At 42.4% G+C, this 16,258-nt stretch overlaps 1 protein-coding gene across 1 annotated transcript in view; it reads right to left on the bottom strand.

The window, feature by feature from the left end:
- The window catches only part of rptor (regulatory associated protein of MTOR, complex 1), a 151,395-nt gene extending 136,344 nt beyond the window's left edge, over positions 1-15,051 (bottom strand). The window contains 2 exon segments of the mRNA XM_029121917.2: positions 10,386-10,560; positions 14,585-15,051. Coding sequence (XP_028977750.2) covers positions 10,386-10,553 — 168 coding nt within the window. The 5' untranslated portion in view covers positions 10,554-10,560; positions 14,585-15,051.
- Between the last annotated feature and the right edge of the window lie 1,207 nt (positions 15,052-16,258).

The following is a 16,258-nucleotide window of genomic DNA, read 5'->3' as shown; positions in this document are numbered from 1 at the left end:
AGTAGAAAGCATCTCTGATTCATAGTAGACGAACAGGGCAGTAGAAAGCATCTCTGATTCATAGTAGACGAACAGGGCAGTAGAAAGCATCTCTGATTCATAGTAGACGAACAGGGCAGTAGAAAGCATCTCTGATTCATAGTAGACGAACAGGGCAGTAGAAAGCATCTCTGATTCATAGTAGACGAACAGGGCAGTAGAAAGCATCTCTGATTCATAGTAGACGAACAGGGCAGTAGAAAGCATCTCTGATTCATAGTAGACGAACAGGGCAGTAGAAAGCATCTCTGATTCATAGTAGACGAACAGGGCAGTAGAAAGCATCTCTGATTCATAGTAGACGAACAGGGCAGTAGAAAGCATCTCTGATTCATAGTAGACGAACAGGGCAGTAGAAAGCATCTCTGATTCATAGTAGTTGAACAGGGCAGTAGAAAGCATCTCTGATTCATAGTAGACGAACAGGGCAGTAGAAAGCGTCTCTGATTCATATCAGGCTAATGTGGCATTTAGATTTGACAGCAGCCAGGTCACCAATTAATTCCCACTCATTTCTCACCTGAATGGGGAAACCTATGGCCTCCCAGTTGACATCCATTTCAGAGAAAAGATAAGAGCTGTATGAGCTCAATGTGGAGTATTATACACAGAATAGGGCCCTGGTCTAAAATGGGGTACTACATAGGGAATAGGACCCTGGTCTAAAGTGGGGTACTACACCAGGAATAGGTCCCTGGTCTAAAGTGGGGTACTAGACAGGGAATAGTGCCCTGGTCTAAAGTGAGGTACTACACAGGGAATAGGACCCTGGTCTAAAGTGGGGTACTAGACAGGGAATAGGGCCCTGGTCTAAAGTGGGGTACTAGACAGGGAATAGGGCCCTGGTCTAAAGTGGGGTACTAGACAGGGAATAGGGCCCTGGTCTAAAGTGGGGTACTAGACAGGGAATAGGGCCCTGGTCTAAAGTGGGGTACTTCACAGGGAATAGGACCCTGGTCTAAAGTGGGGTACTAGACAGGGAATAGTGCCCTGGTATAAAGTGGGGTAAATGCTGGCTAAATGCCAGCAGAGAAACCACAAACCACTATAACACGACCTGAAATAAAACGCTTTGTGGCGAGCCATATACAAGTCTGGTGGTGCTTGTACACAAAAAGCGCAAGCATGTACGCACGCAGCAAGATGTGCATCTTTTTCATAAAGGACAGGAGGAAGATTTCAACTTTAGCCGGAGACAAAGAAGGAAGTGAAACAAGCGGAGGAAGGGCGGTGTCACATGGATCAGTTCGGAGTGTGGGGGCAGTCCCTACCAACCACCTGGTAACATGACTGGTAACGCTCATCTGAAGGAAAGCTTAAACAAAATTACATTTTAATACAGGTCTCTTGGACCTCATGGATTTCCAATAAACCCATAAATCTTGCTCAGGGCAGGGCAGGGGGGTGAGGGAGGGAGATGTGAGCCAGGGGAGATAAAGAGGGAGCGCAGAGAAGGGAGGGATCACTAATATTAAAGAACAGAAGTCAACTTGCCTAAATACTCTATGATGTTCACAGATGAAATCTCAGGACGGGAATCTGTTAGCAATGCAAGCAGTGTATTCACCGAGGACAATTACAGCCAGCTGAACGAGCCGGACCCAAGGTGATCATGTGGTCATCAGTGACCAATGAAAAATACAGAGAGCAAGACGAATTACCACGGCAGGAATTTATTAGGATACCCATTAGAGGTCGCAAAGTAGCTCCCCTTCCTGCTGGTTTGTGCGTGTGCGTTCTGTGAGTGATATTGGGCACGTGTACTCGCCTGAGTGTGTGTAATCACGGGTGTTTGTGTGGGTAAGTGCGTGTGTGTGCAGCTGGCAGTTCACTGGTGATGAAGTGTGAGTGTTTCCGAGCTGACACTGAGATCACAGCAGTGCAGCCTGCTACAGCCTGGCCTCAGCCAGGGGGAGATCGATGCCCCCTCTGCTTTAATAGCCTTAATTTATACAGGGCCCAACAAATGGAATAATCACAGGGCATTGATCTGGGCTGAGGTGCTGAATGAGACAGGGGGAGACGGACAATGGGTTGCAGGGCTAATCGAGGGCTGGGCCAGTAACTAAAAGGATGCGGGCAATGGGAAAAATGGGAATTGATCAAACAAACCGGAATGGATGAGATCGCCAGCTAATTTAGTAATAATGAATATGATTGTCTGCTCGCTAAATTACTAAAATGTAAAGGGAGAGAGCAATGGTTGTCCTTCATAAGAGGGGTTAGCGAACAGTTCAGCACATGTTTGCATACCCTTGCGTCTACCCATGAATTTCCTTAACACTGGTTATGTTAAGTTACTTGTCCAGATACAGTAAACAATGCAAATATGGTTTTAATATGAAACAATATCTGGTTGGATAAGTATTCAACCCCGAGCCTATACAAAACAACCTAAGGCAAGAATTCCAGCTTCAAGTCCTTTTGGGTAAGTCTCTACCAGCTTTGTACATGTGGTTTCTGATATTTTTTGCTAATTATTTCATACAAAGCTCTCAAGTTGGATGGAAAATGATGCTTAACAGCAACTTTCCGCTTTTCACCGAGGTTACAGTTGGACTGAGGTCCAGCCTTTGACTGGGCCTGAACAACTCCACTGCTTGATTAGGACCACTGGACTCGCTGAAAGGTGAAAGTTCATCTGCATAATGTTCTTTTATTGGTCTTTATCTAAATGCCCTTAATCCTGATGAGTTTCCATATGCCTGTCAAAAAGCACATCTTTATGATCTACACTTGTATACAAGGTTGCCCATGTTATAAAGCATGTTCCAGAAATCATTTAAAAAGAATATCGCCTAGATTAGTATAGAAATTGCTTCAATTATATTAAAATCTATACAAACATCATACTCCATTTTAACTCCAATAATAGTCTAAGGGGAGGCCAGTTTTGCTTGGGGAAATGAGAAGATTCGTGCCCCAAGCATGATCCCTACAGTGGGGATAACAAGTATTTGATACACTGCCAATTTTGCAGGTTTTCCTACTTAAAGCATGTAGAGGTCTGTAATTTTTATCATAGGTACTCTTCAACTGTGAGAGATGGAATCTAAAACAAAAATCCAGAAAATCACATTGTATGATTTTTTTTAAAATTAATTTGCATAAATTTTATTGCATGACATAATTGATCACCTACCAACCAGTAAGAATTCCGGCTCTCACAGACCTGTTAGTTTTTCTTTAAGAAGCCCTCCTGTTCTCCACTCATTACCTGTATTAACTGCACCTGTTTGAACTCGTTACCTGTATAAAAGACACCTGTCCACACACTCATACTCAAACCTCTCCACAATGGCCAAGGCCAGAGAGCTGTGTAAGAACATCAGGGACAAAATTGTATACCTGCACAAGGCTGGGATGGGCTACAGGACAATAGACAAGCAGCTTGGTGAGAAGGCAACAACTTTTCTGCAAAGGGGACAGGACAACTGCACCGTATTGAAGGGAGGATGGATGGGGCCATGTATCGCGAGATCTTGGCCAACAACCTCCGTCCATAAGTAATAGCATTGAAGATGGGTTAAAATTAAGAGACCACTGCATCTTTTTCTTACCTTTACAAAAAAGTCAAAAGGGAAGGTTTTGAGTGAGTAACAGAAGCGTTCAATTTGCAGTGGTCTCTTAATTTTAACCCTTCTGTTCCTCACTCAAAACCTTCCTTTTCAACTTTTTGGAAAGGAAAGAAAAAGGTGCAGTGGTCTCTTCATTTTGTCCGGAGCTGTATATGATCACATGGTTTAAATATGTGAGTTTGGACAAGGCTATTAGTAAAGAATGGCTTTTCATGGAATATGACTTCATAGACCTTCAGGTACAACCCAAGGTAAATTCCATCAAAATAAGATTTTTGGTCAAACTACCCCTTTAAATATTAGGTGCAGTCACATTGAAGAAAAAAATCTGTGCCCTTTTACAAGCAATTTCTTTTGGTAAAATAATATTATTGTTAGCTAGTAGAACCTCGGATTCAGGAGGAACAGTGTGGTTTTCGTACGGGCCGTGGAACACTGGACCAGCTCTATACCCTCTACAGGGTGATGGAGGGTTCATGGGAGTTTTGCCCAACCAATCCACATGTGTTTTGTGGATTTAGAGAAGACTGTGTCCCTCGCGGCATCCTGTGGAGGGTGCTTCAGGAGTATGGGGTCCTGGGTCCTTTGCTAAGGGCTGTCAGGTCCCTGTACGACCGAAGCAGGAGCTTGGTTCGCATTGCCGGCAGTAAGTCAGACATGTTCCCTGTGCATGTTGGACTCCGGCAGAGCTGCCCTTTGTCGCCGGTTCTGTTCATAATTTTTATGGACAGAATTTCTAGGCGCAGCCAGGGGCCGGAGGGTGTCAGGTTTGGGGACCACACGATTTCTTCTCTGCTCTTGGCGGATGATGTTGTCGTGTTGGCCCCTTCAAACCAGGACCTTCAGCATGCACTGGGACTGTTTGCAGCAGAGTGTGAAGCGGTTGGGATGAGAATCAGTACCTCCAAATCCGAGGCCATGGTCCTCAGTCGGAAAAGGGTGGCTTGCCCACTTCAGGTTGGTGGAGAGTTCTTGCCTCAAGTGGAGGAGTTTAAGTATCTAGGGGTCTTGTTCACGAGTGAGGGAAGGATGGAACTGGAGATTGACAGACGGATCGGTGCAGCTTCTGCAGTAATGCGGTCGATGTATCGGTCTGTCGTGGTGAAGAAAGAGCTGAGCCGCAAGGCGAAGCTCTCGATTTACCGGTCAATCTACGTTCCTAATCTCACCTATGGTCATGAGCTTTGGGTCATGACCGAAAGGACAAGATCCCGGATACAGACGGCCGAAATGAGCTTTCTCCGCAGGGTGGCTGGGCGATCCCTTACAGATAGGGTGAGAAGCTCGGTCACCCGGGAGGAGCTCAGAGTAGAGCCGCTGCTCCTCCACATCGAGAGGGGTCAGCAGAAGTGGCTTGGGCATCTGTTCCGGATGCCTCCTGGACGCCTTCTCTGGAAGGTGTTACGGGCCCATCCCACCGGGAGGAGACCCCGGGGAAGACCTAGGACACGCTGGAGGGATTATGTCTCCCGGCTGGCCTGGGAACGCCTCGGTGTCCCCCCGGAAGAGCTGGAGGAAGTGTCAAGGGAGAGGGAAGTCTGGGCACCTCTGCTTAGACTGCTGCCCCCGCGACCCGGCCCCGTATAAGCGGAAGAAGATGGATGGATGGATATTGTTGTTAATTCTTCCGAGAATACAGACTTGTTCCCACTAATTGGTCTTTTCACGTATCAGATGAACTCTGAGAAAGATCTAATGTGAAAAGCACTAGTCTGATTGGTTAACAGACCAAGTAGTGGGGAGGACAGTTTAAAATTTTGAAGGCAGCATTTGAGGTTTGATGGCAGCCCAAAAAGTATTTTTCTATATTAGGTTTCTCTTAATTCCCACTTGGCCACTTTAAAGTCCAGTATTTTAAGGCTACGTTCAGTTTGTTTCCTACATATTAGTCACAATATTTACTCAATGTATTATTCATGTACTTTTTTTTAAATGTGTATCCTAATGTATTTTTTTCTCCATTCTGTCCTTACACTAACTACCATCCGATAAGACTGGAAACACCAACCACCAAACTTCCATGCCAACCACTCCCACTCCAACTCCAATTCCTTTAATATAACCCTGTTTGCCTCTGTGCAGAACCATCTCCTTCAGGGAATAATCATACTACAGTGATCTTCAGTAACGTGATCTTCAGTAACGTTCTGTCAATCATATGATGAAAACCATTTTTAAGGTAACTTTGTTATACATTTTTAAGCAGTGTAGAATAGCACCTTACACAAGAGTAAAACAGATTTGCAAAACAAATTTGTGTTATTCTTTGCACACACATCTTTGTTTTATTACTACTCTCAAGTAATTCAGGATGAGGACAAACACTAACGGCCGGTTTTGCAGACACCGATAAAACTTAGTCTAGGACTAAGAAAACAAGCTCAATGGATTTTTGTATTGAACTTAAATTTTTTTGTGCTAGACTAGGCTTAATCCATGTCTGCGAAACCAGCTGCAAATGACTATATAACAACACTTGCACTTAATCCTGGAATATTTGCTTATATACTAAATTGCAACCATAATTAACTAATAAATTATCAAAATGTTGTTAGTTGCTGCACTGATGAAACTGTGCTCTGAGGTGACCGAAATATTTGAAACATTTGATGGGATTATTGCAGAGGTTTAGACCACTTATTTTCTTAACTATCCACACATTTTACATTATTTTTCCTCTGGTCAAAAGAGGAGTTAGAAATAAGACAACAGCAGCATAGGGATGACCCTTGAATGTATCGATCTGATAAGGACTGAGGACTGTCATGGCAATTACACAGTACATAATCCTGAAGTATTTTACAAGACCGAACAACTGTACTAATCTAGATAGAAGAAGCGTTCACAGGAAAAAGTGGAGCAATTAGCATGCTTGATATTGCAGGGTGCTTTTAAAGAAGGGTAGAATTCATTCTTGGAAGGCCAGCAATCCCATGGGTACAGATATCCAACAACCTTGGTACCTCTGAATAGTTACATAACTTGTTTGTGTTTATCCAGAAAAAGGTGGTTGGTTCCATTGATTTTGGAAACTCATATTTTACTAATATTGTGCCTAGTTAATTAACCCTGTATTGACTAAATTAATGATGGATTACTAATTAAGACAGCAAGGTATTAAAAAAAAAGCACACTTTCCTCCAGGTCCATCCATCTACAGTATTCTGCCCGATGCCATATTGATTTATTGTAATGTCATACAGGCCTTTATAGGGGGCCATTGAATTACACCCCCCAGGCCACACCTCAGTTAGGACAAGGCCACTGTTAACGAATAACAATAGACAACTACCATATGGCTAGCTATGAGCGTTAAGGATGTGCATCAGGGCGGGTGTCTGTGCCCATATGGTCCCTTTCCATTTCTTGGAACACGTGACACAGTCAGGACAGGTCGTACATGCTGAATCAACAGCTGTGTGTGCACATGGGTCAGTGAACATCTGAGACACGGACACACAGAAGATCGTTTGTGGCGTTTTTCACTGTCAGAGAGATTACTCTGAAATGAAAGACTCCCTTTACAATATATATATTTTAACATTGTTAAGCAGTGTAGCCAGAGAGTTAAACCATGAGTTGGAACCCACAGCAGCGATTGGACAGCCTTTCTTTCCATTACTATAGCGCACAGCCTTGTGTCTTCAACAACTGCTACTGTGCTGTTACATGGATGCTGTCATTAACAAGACAGTTCCTACTGTCAATCAAATAGAAACAACCCAGCTGCTTGCTGTAGCTAGCTAACCATCGGGATTTGTTTGTTCGGCTACTTGCGCAGTGATGTGCAGAGGGAGAAGAAGCAAAGGGAGAGAAGGAGGAACAGTAAGAGGAGGAAGAGGGCGGAGGAAGAGGGCGGAGGAAGAGGGCGGAGGAAGAGGGCGGAGGAAGAGGGCGGAGGAAGAGGGCGAACACACCCAAGGGCTTGTTCACATTACAAGAGAGAGATTAACACACTAGATAGACTTATATTGGTTTGCATAACACATTTCAAAGAGTGCACACTGCACAGAAACTTGATACAGTTCTGACACAATTGTCTTCACACTTGAAAAACTCTGGGGGGGGGCTGTTGAAAATGTGGTACACACTGCCTCAGAAGCTGGCCTCTGGAGCTACCAATATCTGCATGTTTACACAAAAACAAATATCTACTGTGTCTCAAATGGGCTGCAGGTGCCGCCTCATACTACCAATAATGACAAGGACACGAGCAAAATGCAAAATGGAAGGAAAAGGAGAGAGCAATTGTCTGTGGCCACCATCTGCAAAACCATTCCCTTTTTGGGGGTTGTCTAGCTGTTGCATCTCCAAAGCCCTTGATGTCACTTTCATTAGCACCAAAACAGATTCACAATCGCTTATGATTCCTAACTGGACAGATTGATATCCCTGAAGTTTAACGGACTTGGGTGTCAGACTGTGATGATTATGTGTTCCCTTTATTTCTTTGAGCAGTGTAGTTTTGTGCCATGTTCCACATTGATAAAATTGTTCTCACACCCAAAAAAGTTGGAGGCCCTTATAGACATTTATGTCTAGAATGTTTTCAGCTCTCTGTAAATTGTCAGCACTAGTGACACTTTAAACTCTACCCTAACAATTTAGTTGTGCTTCTACATGTATTGGGGAGAACTTGGATTTTTCAAATGCTGACAAATGCTGACTTGTGTGACCAGAATCAAACCCTGGACATGGCATAGGGGAACAGATCCCCAAAAGAGAGTTGTATTGAGTGCTAATAAACTTGACAGTATAAACAAGTGCTGGAACAAGGTCTCACACCCTCTCCCGGATTGACTACATGCAGCTCTGGATGTTTTGTGGTGGGAGCTAATGGACCGGGTGTAAACCATCCATCCAGTGAGCCCACACTCCCGCTCTGCAGCCCCTCCCCCCACTCTACAGCCTCCAATTACGTGGGGTGGGGGAAGGACTTAGAAACCAGTTATTTCAATTAGCGACGAGCTTAATAACAGTGTTTCATTTGTAACACAGATGTTCAGAGACAGCATCATCGGTCCCATTAGGGCTTCGAGACAATCTCTGTTTTGCAGTAAAACCATAATTAATTGGCTGATCCCACCCACTGACCCGGGTCTTGATCACACGGGGTCATCAGGAGGGGGCAGAAAATGAAGTCGGAAATCCTCAACAACCACATTCATACTGAAACCCATTGCATCCACGCGCCCGTCCGTCCCTGTGCTTGTAAATGAGGTTGGCTATCTATGCCCTGTGTGACTAAGCCTAATGTCAGTACATAGCCACCCGATATGGCCAAACGGGCACAGACAAGACCAACGAATCAGATTGAGAGGCGTGTACGGAATCATTCTCAGTCTCAAACGTGCAATAGGAGAGGAGCAGGCACACGCACGCATGCCTGCTTTGCTGCATGAGTACACTGCACGGGCACAACTCAATATCAGAAATCCCCACTGGGACGGGGCCAATGGGCCTTGTAATTGGGCAGCCATCCTCGCCCCCACACTCGTCCAATATGGCCCAGCATCTGTAGTGCAGTAGCTAGCGGCCGGCCGTGATCCATCTGATTTCCCATGATGCAGCACATCATTTGTAGGCCACTCAATAGCCCTGACAAGATGTTCATCACGACAGCTTTACCACTTAAGACACCAAACTGTCATTATTAGCAATCAATATCATCATCAACCACCCTATAGTAATTAGTGTTATGACTGCAGACGACACCTAATAAAACAATTACACTGAATTCATTATGTAAATTGATTAAAAACAATGTCACATAAAGCAGCCAACATGATTCAGGAAACATTTCTACAGCGGTTAGAAATGCTTTCCTTTGTCTTACCCCCAGGAAACACTCCCGCATTACCAATGAATATGAGGATTAATGTTTAATGGTAAAAATATAATTTAGTGCCTGCAGCCAGACTGCACATAAGCACAGGGTAGGCACACTAATTCTATGCCATAATGGAGGAAAGGGTGCCAGAATTTCATTTTGGTGAATGTCTAGCCAATAGGTGCACTAACTCAGCCAGAGTAATGCACGGGAAGCTGCCACTTGGCATTATTTATTCCACAGCCCATCCTAAGAGAACCAACGAAATAATCAGGTGAGTAGATACCGTTACCGCTGTAGGGATCAAAAGATATCTTCCATATCATACCTGGCAGGGGAAACTGAAACAAAGGGCCCACTGTCACCATTCACTAGATTGTAGCTGTGAAATCCCCTTGTCAAAGCACAGGGTTGGCCTGAAGCACATCTCAACAGAACGAAGAATGGTAAAGGCTAAAAGCTGACCTTTACTGTGTTTAATGCACAAGTTCCTTGTAGAACAAATGTCTTTTACAAAGCAGTAGACCATGGACAATCTTATTAGCAAAAGGCTCATTAGAATAAACATTTCTACAGGCAAAGCGTATGCATAGTTCAACAGCAACCTTGATTAAAGTATGGAAGCAAAACCCAATTATCAAGTAGGCCTTCTTCTATCAAATGGGACATTGACATTAAAGGAAATTAAAAAATAATCAGACAAGAACCTGTTTCAAATGGCAGATCTAAAGACTGCAAGAAAGTAACCATCATTTCCAGGTAAGAGAGATGTGATTGGTGCTCCGTTACATACCTCTGTTGTTCACAGTTCAACACTACTTTCAAAGATGAACGACGCCCACTGTTACTTGGAACCATACACAACGGGACGGAGCACATTTTAGCCAGGAAAAATAAAGGAAACCGCTGGATAAAGTAAAGCCCCTGCAGCCCCTTACCCTGTCCTTCATCCTCCAGCTCTGGGCCAGAGCCTTGGAGCCCTCGATCTTCTCAGAGTGGCGTTTCTTCATGAAGGCCAGAGGGAGGTTCCAGTCGCTCATGTCCGCTTCCTCCTCCTCAGCCGGGCCCACGGCTGGCGAGTGCAGCAGCTCCAAGTCCATTTTCATGAGGGCCCTGAGAAAGAGAGGTTTAGGTTGAGAGCAATGTTACAGAAAGTATGATTATCTGAAGGGAGGAAACAGATAGATTGAAGTATGTATTGAGTAACATTTGGGATGCGTGGAAAAAAATCGGAATATGCATCTGCAAGATACAATCTTATTTCAGACCCACATTTGTCTGACTTGATAAGCAATGCAGATGGGGCTCCTGTTTTGCCAAACAGAACAAAACAGGAAGGGACCAATATACACTCCCGTAAAAAAATTTGGGGTGTCTTAAAAATGTCCTTGTTTTCTATGACAACATACATTAAATTAGTTTTAATAGAAAATGTAGCAAAATGTATAGGAAATAGTCATTGCCAAAGTTGGAAATAATTATTTTTAACTGAAATAATAATTGTGTCTGTCAAACTTTGCTTTTGTCAGAGTCCTCAATTTGCAGCAATTACAGCCTTGCAGACATTTGGTGTTCTTGTTATTTTAGTCAATTTGTTGAGGTAATCTGAAGAGATTTCACCCCATGCTTCATGAAGCACCTCCCACAAGTTGGATTGGCTTGATGGCCACTTCTTACATACTATACGGTCAAGCTGTTCCCACAACAGGTCAATAGGTTTGAGACCTGGTGACTGTGCTGGCCACTCCATTATCTTCAGAACAAGAAAAGACTGACAAGTTTCAGAAGACGTATGTGTCTCTGGACATTTTCAGCCTGTAATCAAATCCAAAATTGCAGAAGCTCCAGATACCCAACTAGTCTAAAGGACAGTTTTATTGTTTTCAGCGATGCTAATATAAAATTAAGGGTTTTCTAATGATCACTTGGCCTTTTAAAATAATCAACTTGAAACACGACATTCCATTGGAACACAGGACTGATGCTTACTGAGAATGGGCCTCTGTAAGCCCATGTAGATATAAAAAAAAAAAAAAATTGCCAGCTACAGTAATGATTTACAACATTAACAATGTTGACACTGTCTCTCTGATCAATCTGATGTTGTTTTTATGTAAAGTACCTTTTTCTGTGCAATATAATAACGAGGAATGAATACTAATCTGGTTATAGGACTCCCCCCATAGGTAAACCACCAATCATAAACGCCATGGAAATCAACAATCTGGCATCCACATACACCACTGATGCCTGAAAACGGACACCAGCAGCAGGCTCCCTGGTGGTACGTGAGAAGCACAGTAACCCCAAAACAAACGGAATGACAAAGCCTGTCACTACCCGTGGCGGGGTAATGATGAGAGTTCAGCTGCCAGGTATATATGGAAGAGATGAACAAATACCTCCTGTAAATGACCTTGGAATAATGGATGACGATACACAGGCTCATTTTATGCTTCATGGCACGAGTCGCATTGTCAAAGTTAAGAATTGTTTGTCTTGAATGTCTGGTTGAGTTGTGTATTAATGAACGTTAGCGTCACTAATCAGGTGGGCTACTTGTTTTCGTGGAGTATGTTTACAGCCAAGCAATGCCTGTTAGCTAAGTATTCACTACAGTAGGGATGGATCGGGCCCTTAGCGTCAAAGTTGGCAAATCTTATACTGTAGTTGAATGCAAACTACTGGAATTCAACTACATGTTTTGTTTAATGGAAAAATTCTCTCATGTATGTTACAACAAGTTCTCAAGCAAGCAAACACCATCAAGTCAGATAACTGGAAAGACTGATTATCAACATGGCTAAGATAACTATTCATCAGACTAATCAGCCCTTTGGGGGTGGCTTTCACAGAGTTAAAGACTAAATGGTGTTAGGAATTGCCAATGAGGGAATCCTACTCTTGTAGAAGAACACACCAACCCCATTATTATGATTTATTTCATGCCAGCTCAAATATAACAATTACTTATTCTTGACCGTTATATGAATTTGGCCACAAGATAACCTAAAGTTGTGTAGGAAACATTTGGTGCGTAGGAAACATTGTTGTTTTAGAAACTTCAGTAACTAACCAAATTGACCAAACATATTTTTAACCAATTTATTCACTGTTATGTATGTAATGAAAAAAACTAAAACATTTTTAGACCAGCCTTAACTCTGAGATGTATTTTTCCAAAATCAATATAGGACTTGCTTATCTCTTCACATGTGGACAAATATACAAAGAGTCCCTCTGCCTTGGAAAGCAGTACTAAAAGGGGGCAAATTGATGATGAACATATTTAACTAACTGAAAGACAAAGAGAGAAATAAGAAATAGGTATTCTAAGTACTGACAGTTTTGTTAGTCCACGTGCAAGCTCTTACACCGGGTTTAAAATCATGGCAGACATACAAAACAGTTAGTTCATCACAGAATCTGGCGTTAATCCATGTTATATCAATGACTGAGATGGACCCATGACCATCTCCCCATTGAGATTTCCTAAATGTTGTCACTTTGCCAATTTTCTTGAAGAAAAGTATAGAAAAAAAAATACTAAAAAATATTTGTTTAATTAAATAAAGATTAAAGACCTAACGTGACAACATTTTAAATTTTTGAGATTAAGCAGGTGCTTTCATATAGAACGACTTACCAAAAGCGCACTCATTTAAAATAATGCATGCATTTTTAAAAGCATGGTGAAATCACCACACAGTTTAGCAGTAAGTGCATTCTACCCAATGAATTAGTAACCATCAAAGGTCAGTAACGGACAGAAGCCTACACAACTAAATATAAAATCTAAAAAGTTAACAAAAAGACAACAGACAGAGGTGGTGGCAGAGGAACTATTTTAAGGACTCTAGGACTTTTAAGAGGTGCCAAGTAGTGGTTACACTATAATGGAACGTCAATACACTACCTCTAGTCATTTATGCCACAGGTATTCATTTGTGCAATTGCCATGATGCCATTAAAGTTGTGCCTCGCTCACCTGCCACTACATGAAAAGGCAGACCCGGCCTCCCTTCCCAAAGCTCTGGGACTGCTTCATCTATTAAACATTAATCTATGAAGTGTTCAGCAGATTGAACTAGAAATTAGTCCCCCACACATTTGACCAGCAAGCCTGTGGTCTCCTGGGTCTTCTAGTACCACTAGTTGGGAACCACTGTAAATCATTAATCAGAAAACAAAAATGACAGGTTTCTGGTCATTGTTGTTAGGTGGGTGCTATAATCAAATAATCAAAATATATTTACATGTACGTAACACATATTTCACGGGTTAATTCAGACACGCAAGGACCCATACAATGTTCCGTAACTCAGTTCAGGAAATATACTGACGGTGGGTATGTTTTGATTGTTATTATTTCAAATGTTTTGAATACACTGTGGCCAGATTTCATTGAAAAAAACATAAGATACAGTAACATGATGGCAATTTGTATTTAATATTTCACTTTAATTACTTCCTACAACAGAATATACACGATCAAGCACACCTGTGTTATTTTAGAGGCGTACACCGAAATGGCAACTGTTCCTGATACACGGTGATCCCCAAATCGAAAGAATTCTGGAATTTATCGTAATTTCATGTTTTCAGGTCCTAGACGTAAAAATAAGGCTTTACTTCTTTTCGAATCCCTTTAACCCCTAACATTCAGACTACTTATATTTCGCAAGGGAGTTAAAAACGAGTAGATATAGCAATCTTTGGCACATGTCTGACAGGTTACGTATTGACGTCTCAGCACTACATTCCCTTTTAATTAGACAGCTAGCTAGCCTAGCTAACTAGCTATGACAGTTATGTGGGCACAATATCATACGTTCTTTTCTAAAAGAAAATGAATACCATGTTAAGATAATATTGCAAATCTGCAGAACATATCAAGCCGAATGGAACCAAGCTTGCGCGTAGACATACTAGTACTAGAGAGTTTGACAGGTTAGCTCGTGGCTATTCAACTGCAGTTGCAGTCATTAACCGACTTCCTAACGTACGTCTAAACTGCCCATGCTTCATGTTTTTTGAGGATTCAAAAGTTAGTTAATTCAACATTTAAAAAAATATTGGTAAAGTGCAACAAAGGTGTAGAAATGGCGCTTTTCGCTTATGCGTGCAACGTACAGACCTTGGCGCGTCACTAGAATCCTCTTCGATACGAGCTTGGAAACCTCTCCGTCTCCTGACTATGATAGACGCTGTCGCACAGACAATTCTTGTAAGAAAATTGTACGGTAACGTCCACAATTTGTAAACAATGTCAAACCCGACAGGTCCAATTTCAACCGGTATATGTTTGCAAGGAAATCTGCGGTTGCTCTCCCCACCGCGGCTCTTCGCTATGGGAAGGGGCTCGAGACGAGGCCCATCTTCACACGGACACTTTGCCACAACCACTCCACGCGCTGTCAGGCTCGTGGTGTCAATGACGCTAGTTGTAGGGTCTTCTGACACAACCGCGTTGTCGCCGTGGCTAATCGTGTAAACTAGTAGCCGTGAAATGTATTTAAAAAATCCCAAAATGTATCCAGGGAGATACTTTTTCAGCACTTCAACAAGGGCGCCGCCATCTTGGGGTAGACCCACAATGCACTGTAGGACACAGGGCGGGACTGAAACGTCACCATGGTGGCAGTCCCTTCCCTTTAATCAAAACAGAATAAAAGTCAATTCATAAATATTGCATACAGTTGGGGTGTCTCAATGAGATCCCACAATTGCAATGCAAGTTGCTGATGTATCACCAAGCTGATCCCAAACTTCCTCTACAACATAGGCAAACTCCATCACCATCATCTACCATTCCTCTGCCTACCTCTCTCCTCTTAAGCCATGACCTGATCCTTTCCATTTTCAAAGACTCAGTTGTCTGACCTGTCAATTATAAACATGAAGTTTCTTTGTTTTATGCTGTGGAAGTGCTATAATGTTTTACTATCCTTAGTAGTATAACTATTCCAAGGTCACTCTGCAATTATATATATATATTATAAGTAGATTTTTAAGTAGATTTTTGCAGGAAGAAATGCACTACTTTAAAGAATAAGATTCATAGGTTGCCCTTTCTTACCCTAAATCTATTTTCTGTAGAAACAAAGCACATAAAATGGTTTAACCAAAGAAAAGTAGGGAGGGGAGTTGGGATGTTTGTCCGTTGTAACTTACTTTCAAGGGTACCCTGCTGACAAAATGTTTGCTGAATTGTACCTTTCAGTTCTAACTGCTTGTTTCCACTGAACAAGGGAATTCACACAGTAATCAGCTGCCTCTATTTGTCCTTAAGATGCTCTGCAGTCTGTCTTTTGCACTCATTCCTCACACAGCAGGAGTTTAGGGTTTTAGTAGAGACACTGAAGAAGAAAGAACACCCACCCATCTGTCCCTGTGACAAAAATGAAACTTATTTTGGACTCTGCTGAGACAAATGGGATTTGAGTGAAGTAGTTGTAGTGAGTGACTACATATTTAAGCACCTATTTGCTATGAGTAAATTAAACACAACATAGTCGTAGTTATCAGGATCCATAGTAGCAAAACATTTTGCAATAGTTGGTTTTCATTTGTTGCCTTATTTACTGTAATCAACAACAATTTGTTCATGCAATCTAGACTGTGCAATAGAGGGGATGTAATGGAGATTAGCTAAGGCAGATGGGCTCTTCCAACATCTCAGTCAGTTCCCTGTTTAACCAGACCAATATATTAGTTTTTCATCTTATTGGTGGAGAGTTACCTACCAAAAAAGCTAAACAGGCACTGCCACAGAGCGGTCCACTCAGATCATTAGAAAACATGGAAACTG

The sequence above is a fragment of the Esox lucius genome, chromosome 9, assembly GCF_011004845.1.
Source record: "Esox lucius isolate fEsoLuc1 chromosome 9, fEsoLuc1.pri, whole genome shotgun sequence".
Classification (NCBI taxonomy): Eukaryota; Metazoa; Chordata; class Actinopteri; order Esociformes; family Esocidae; genus Esox; species Esox lucius.
This window is presented reverse-complemented; position numbering and strand designations above follow the sequence as displayed.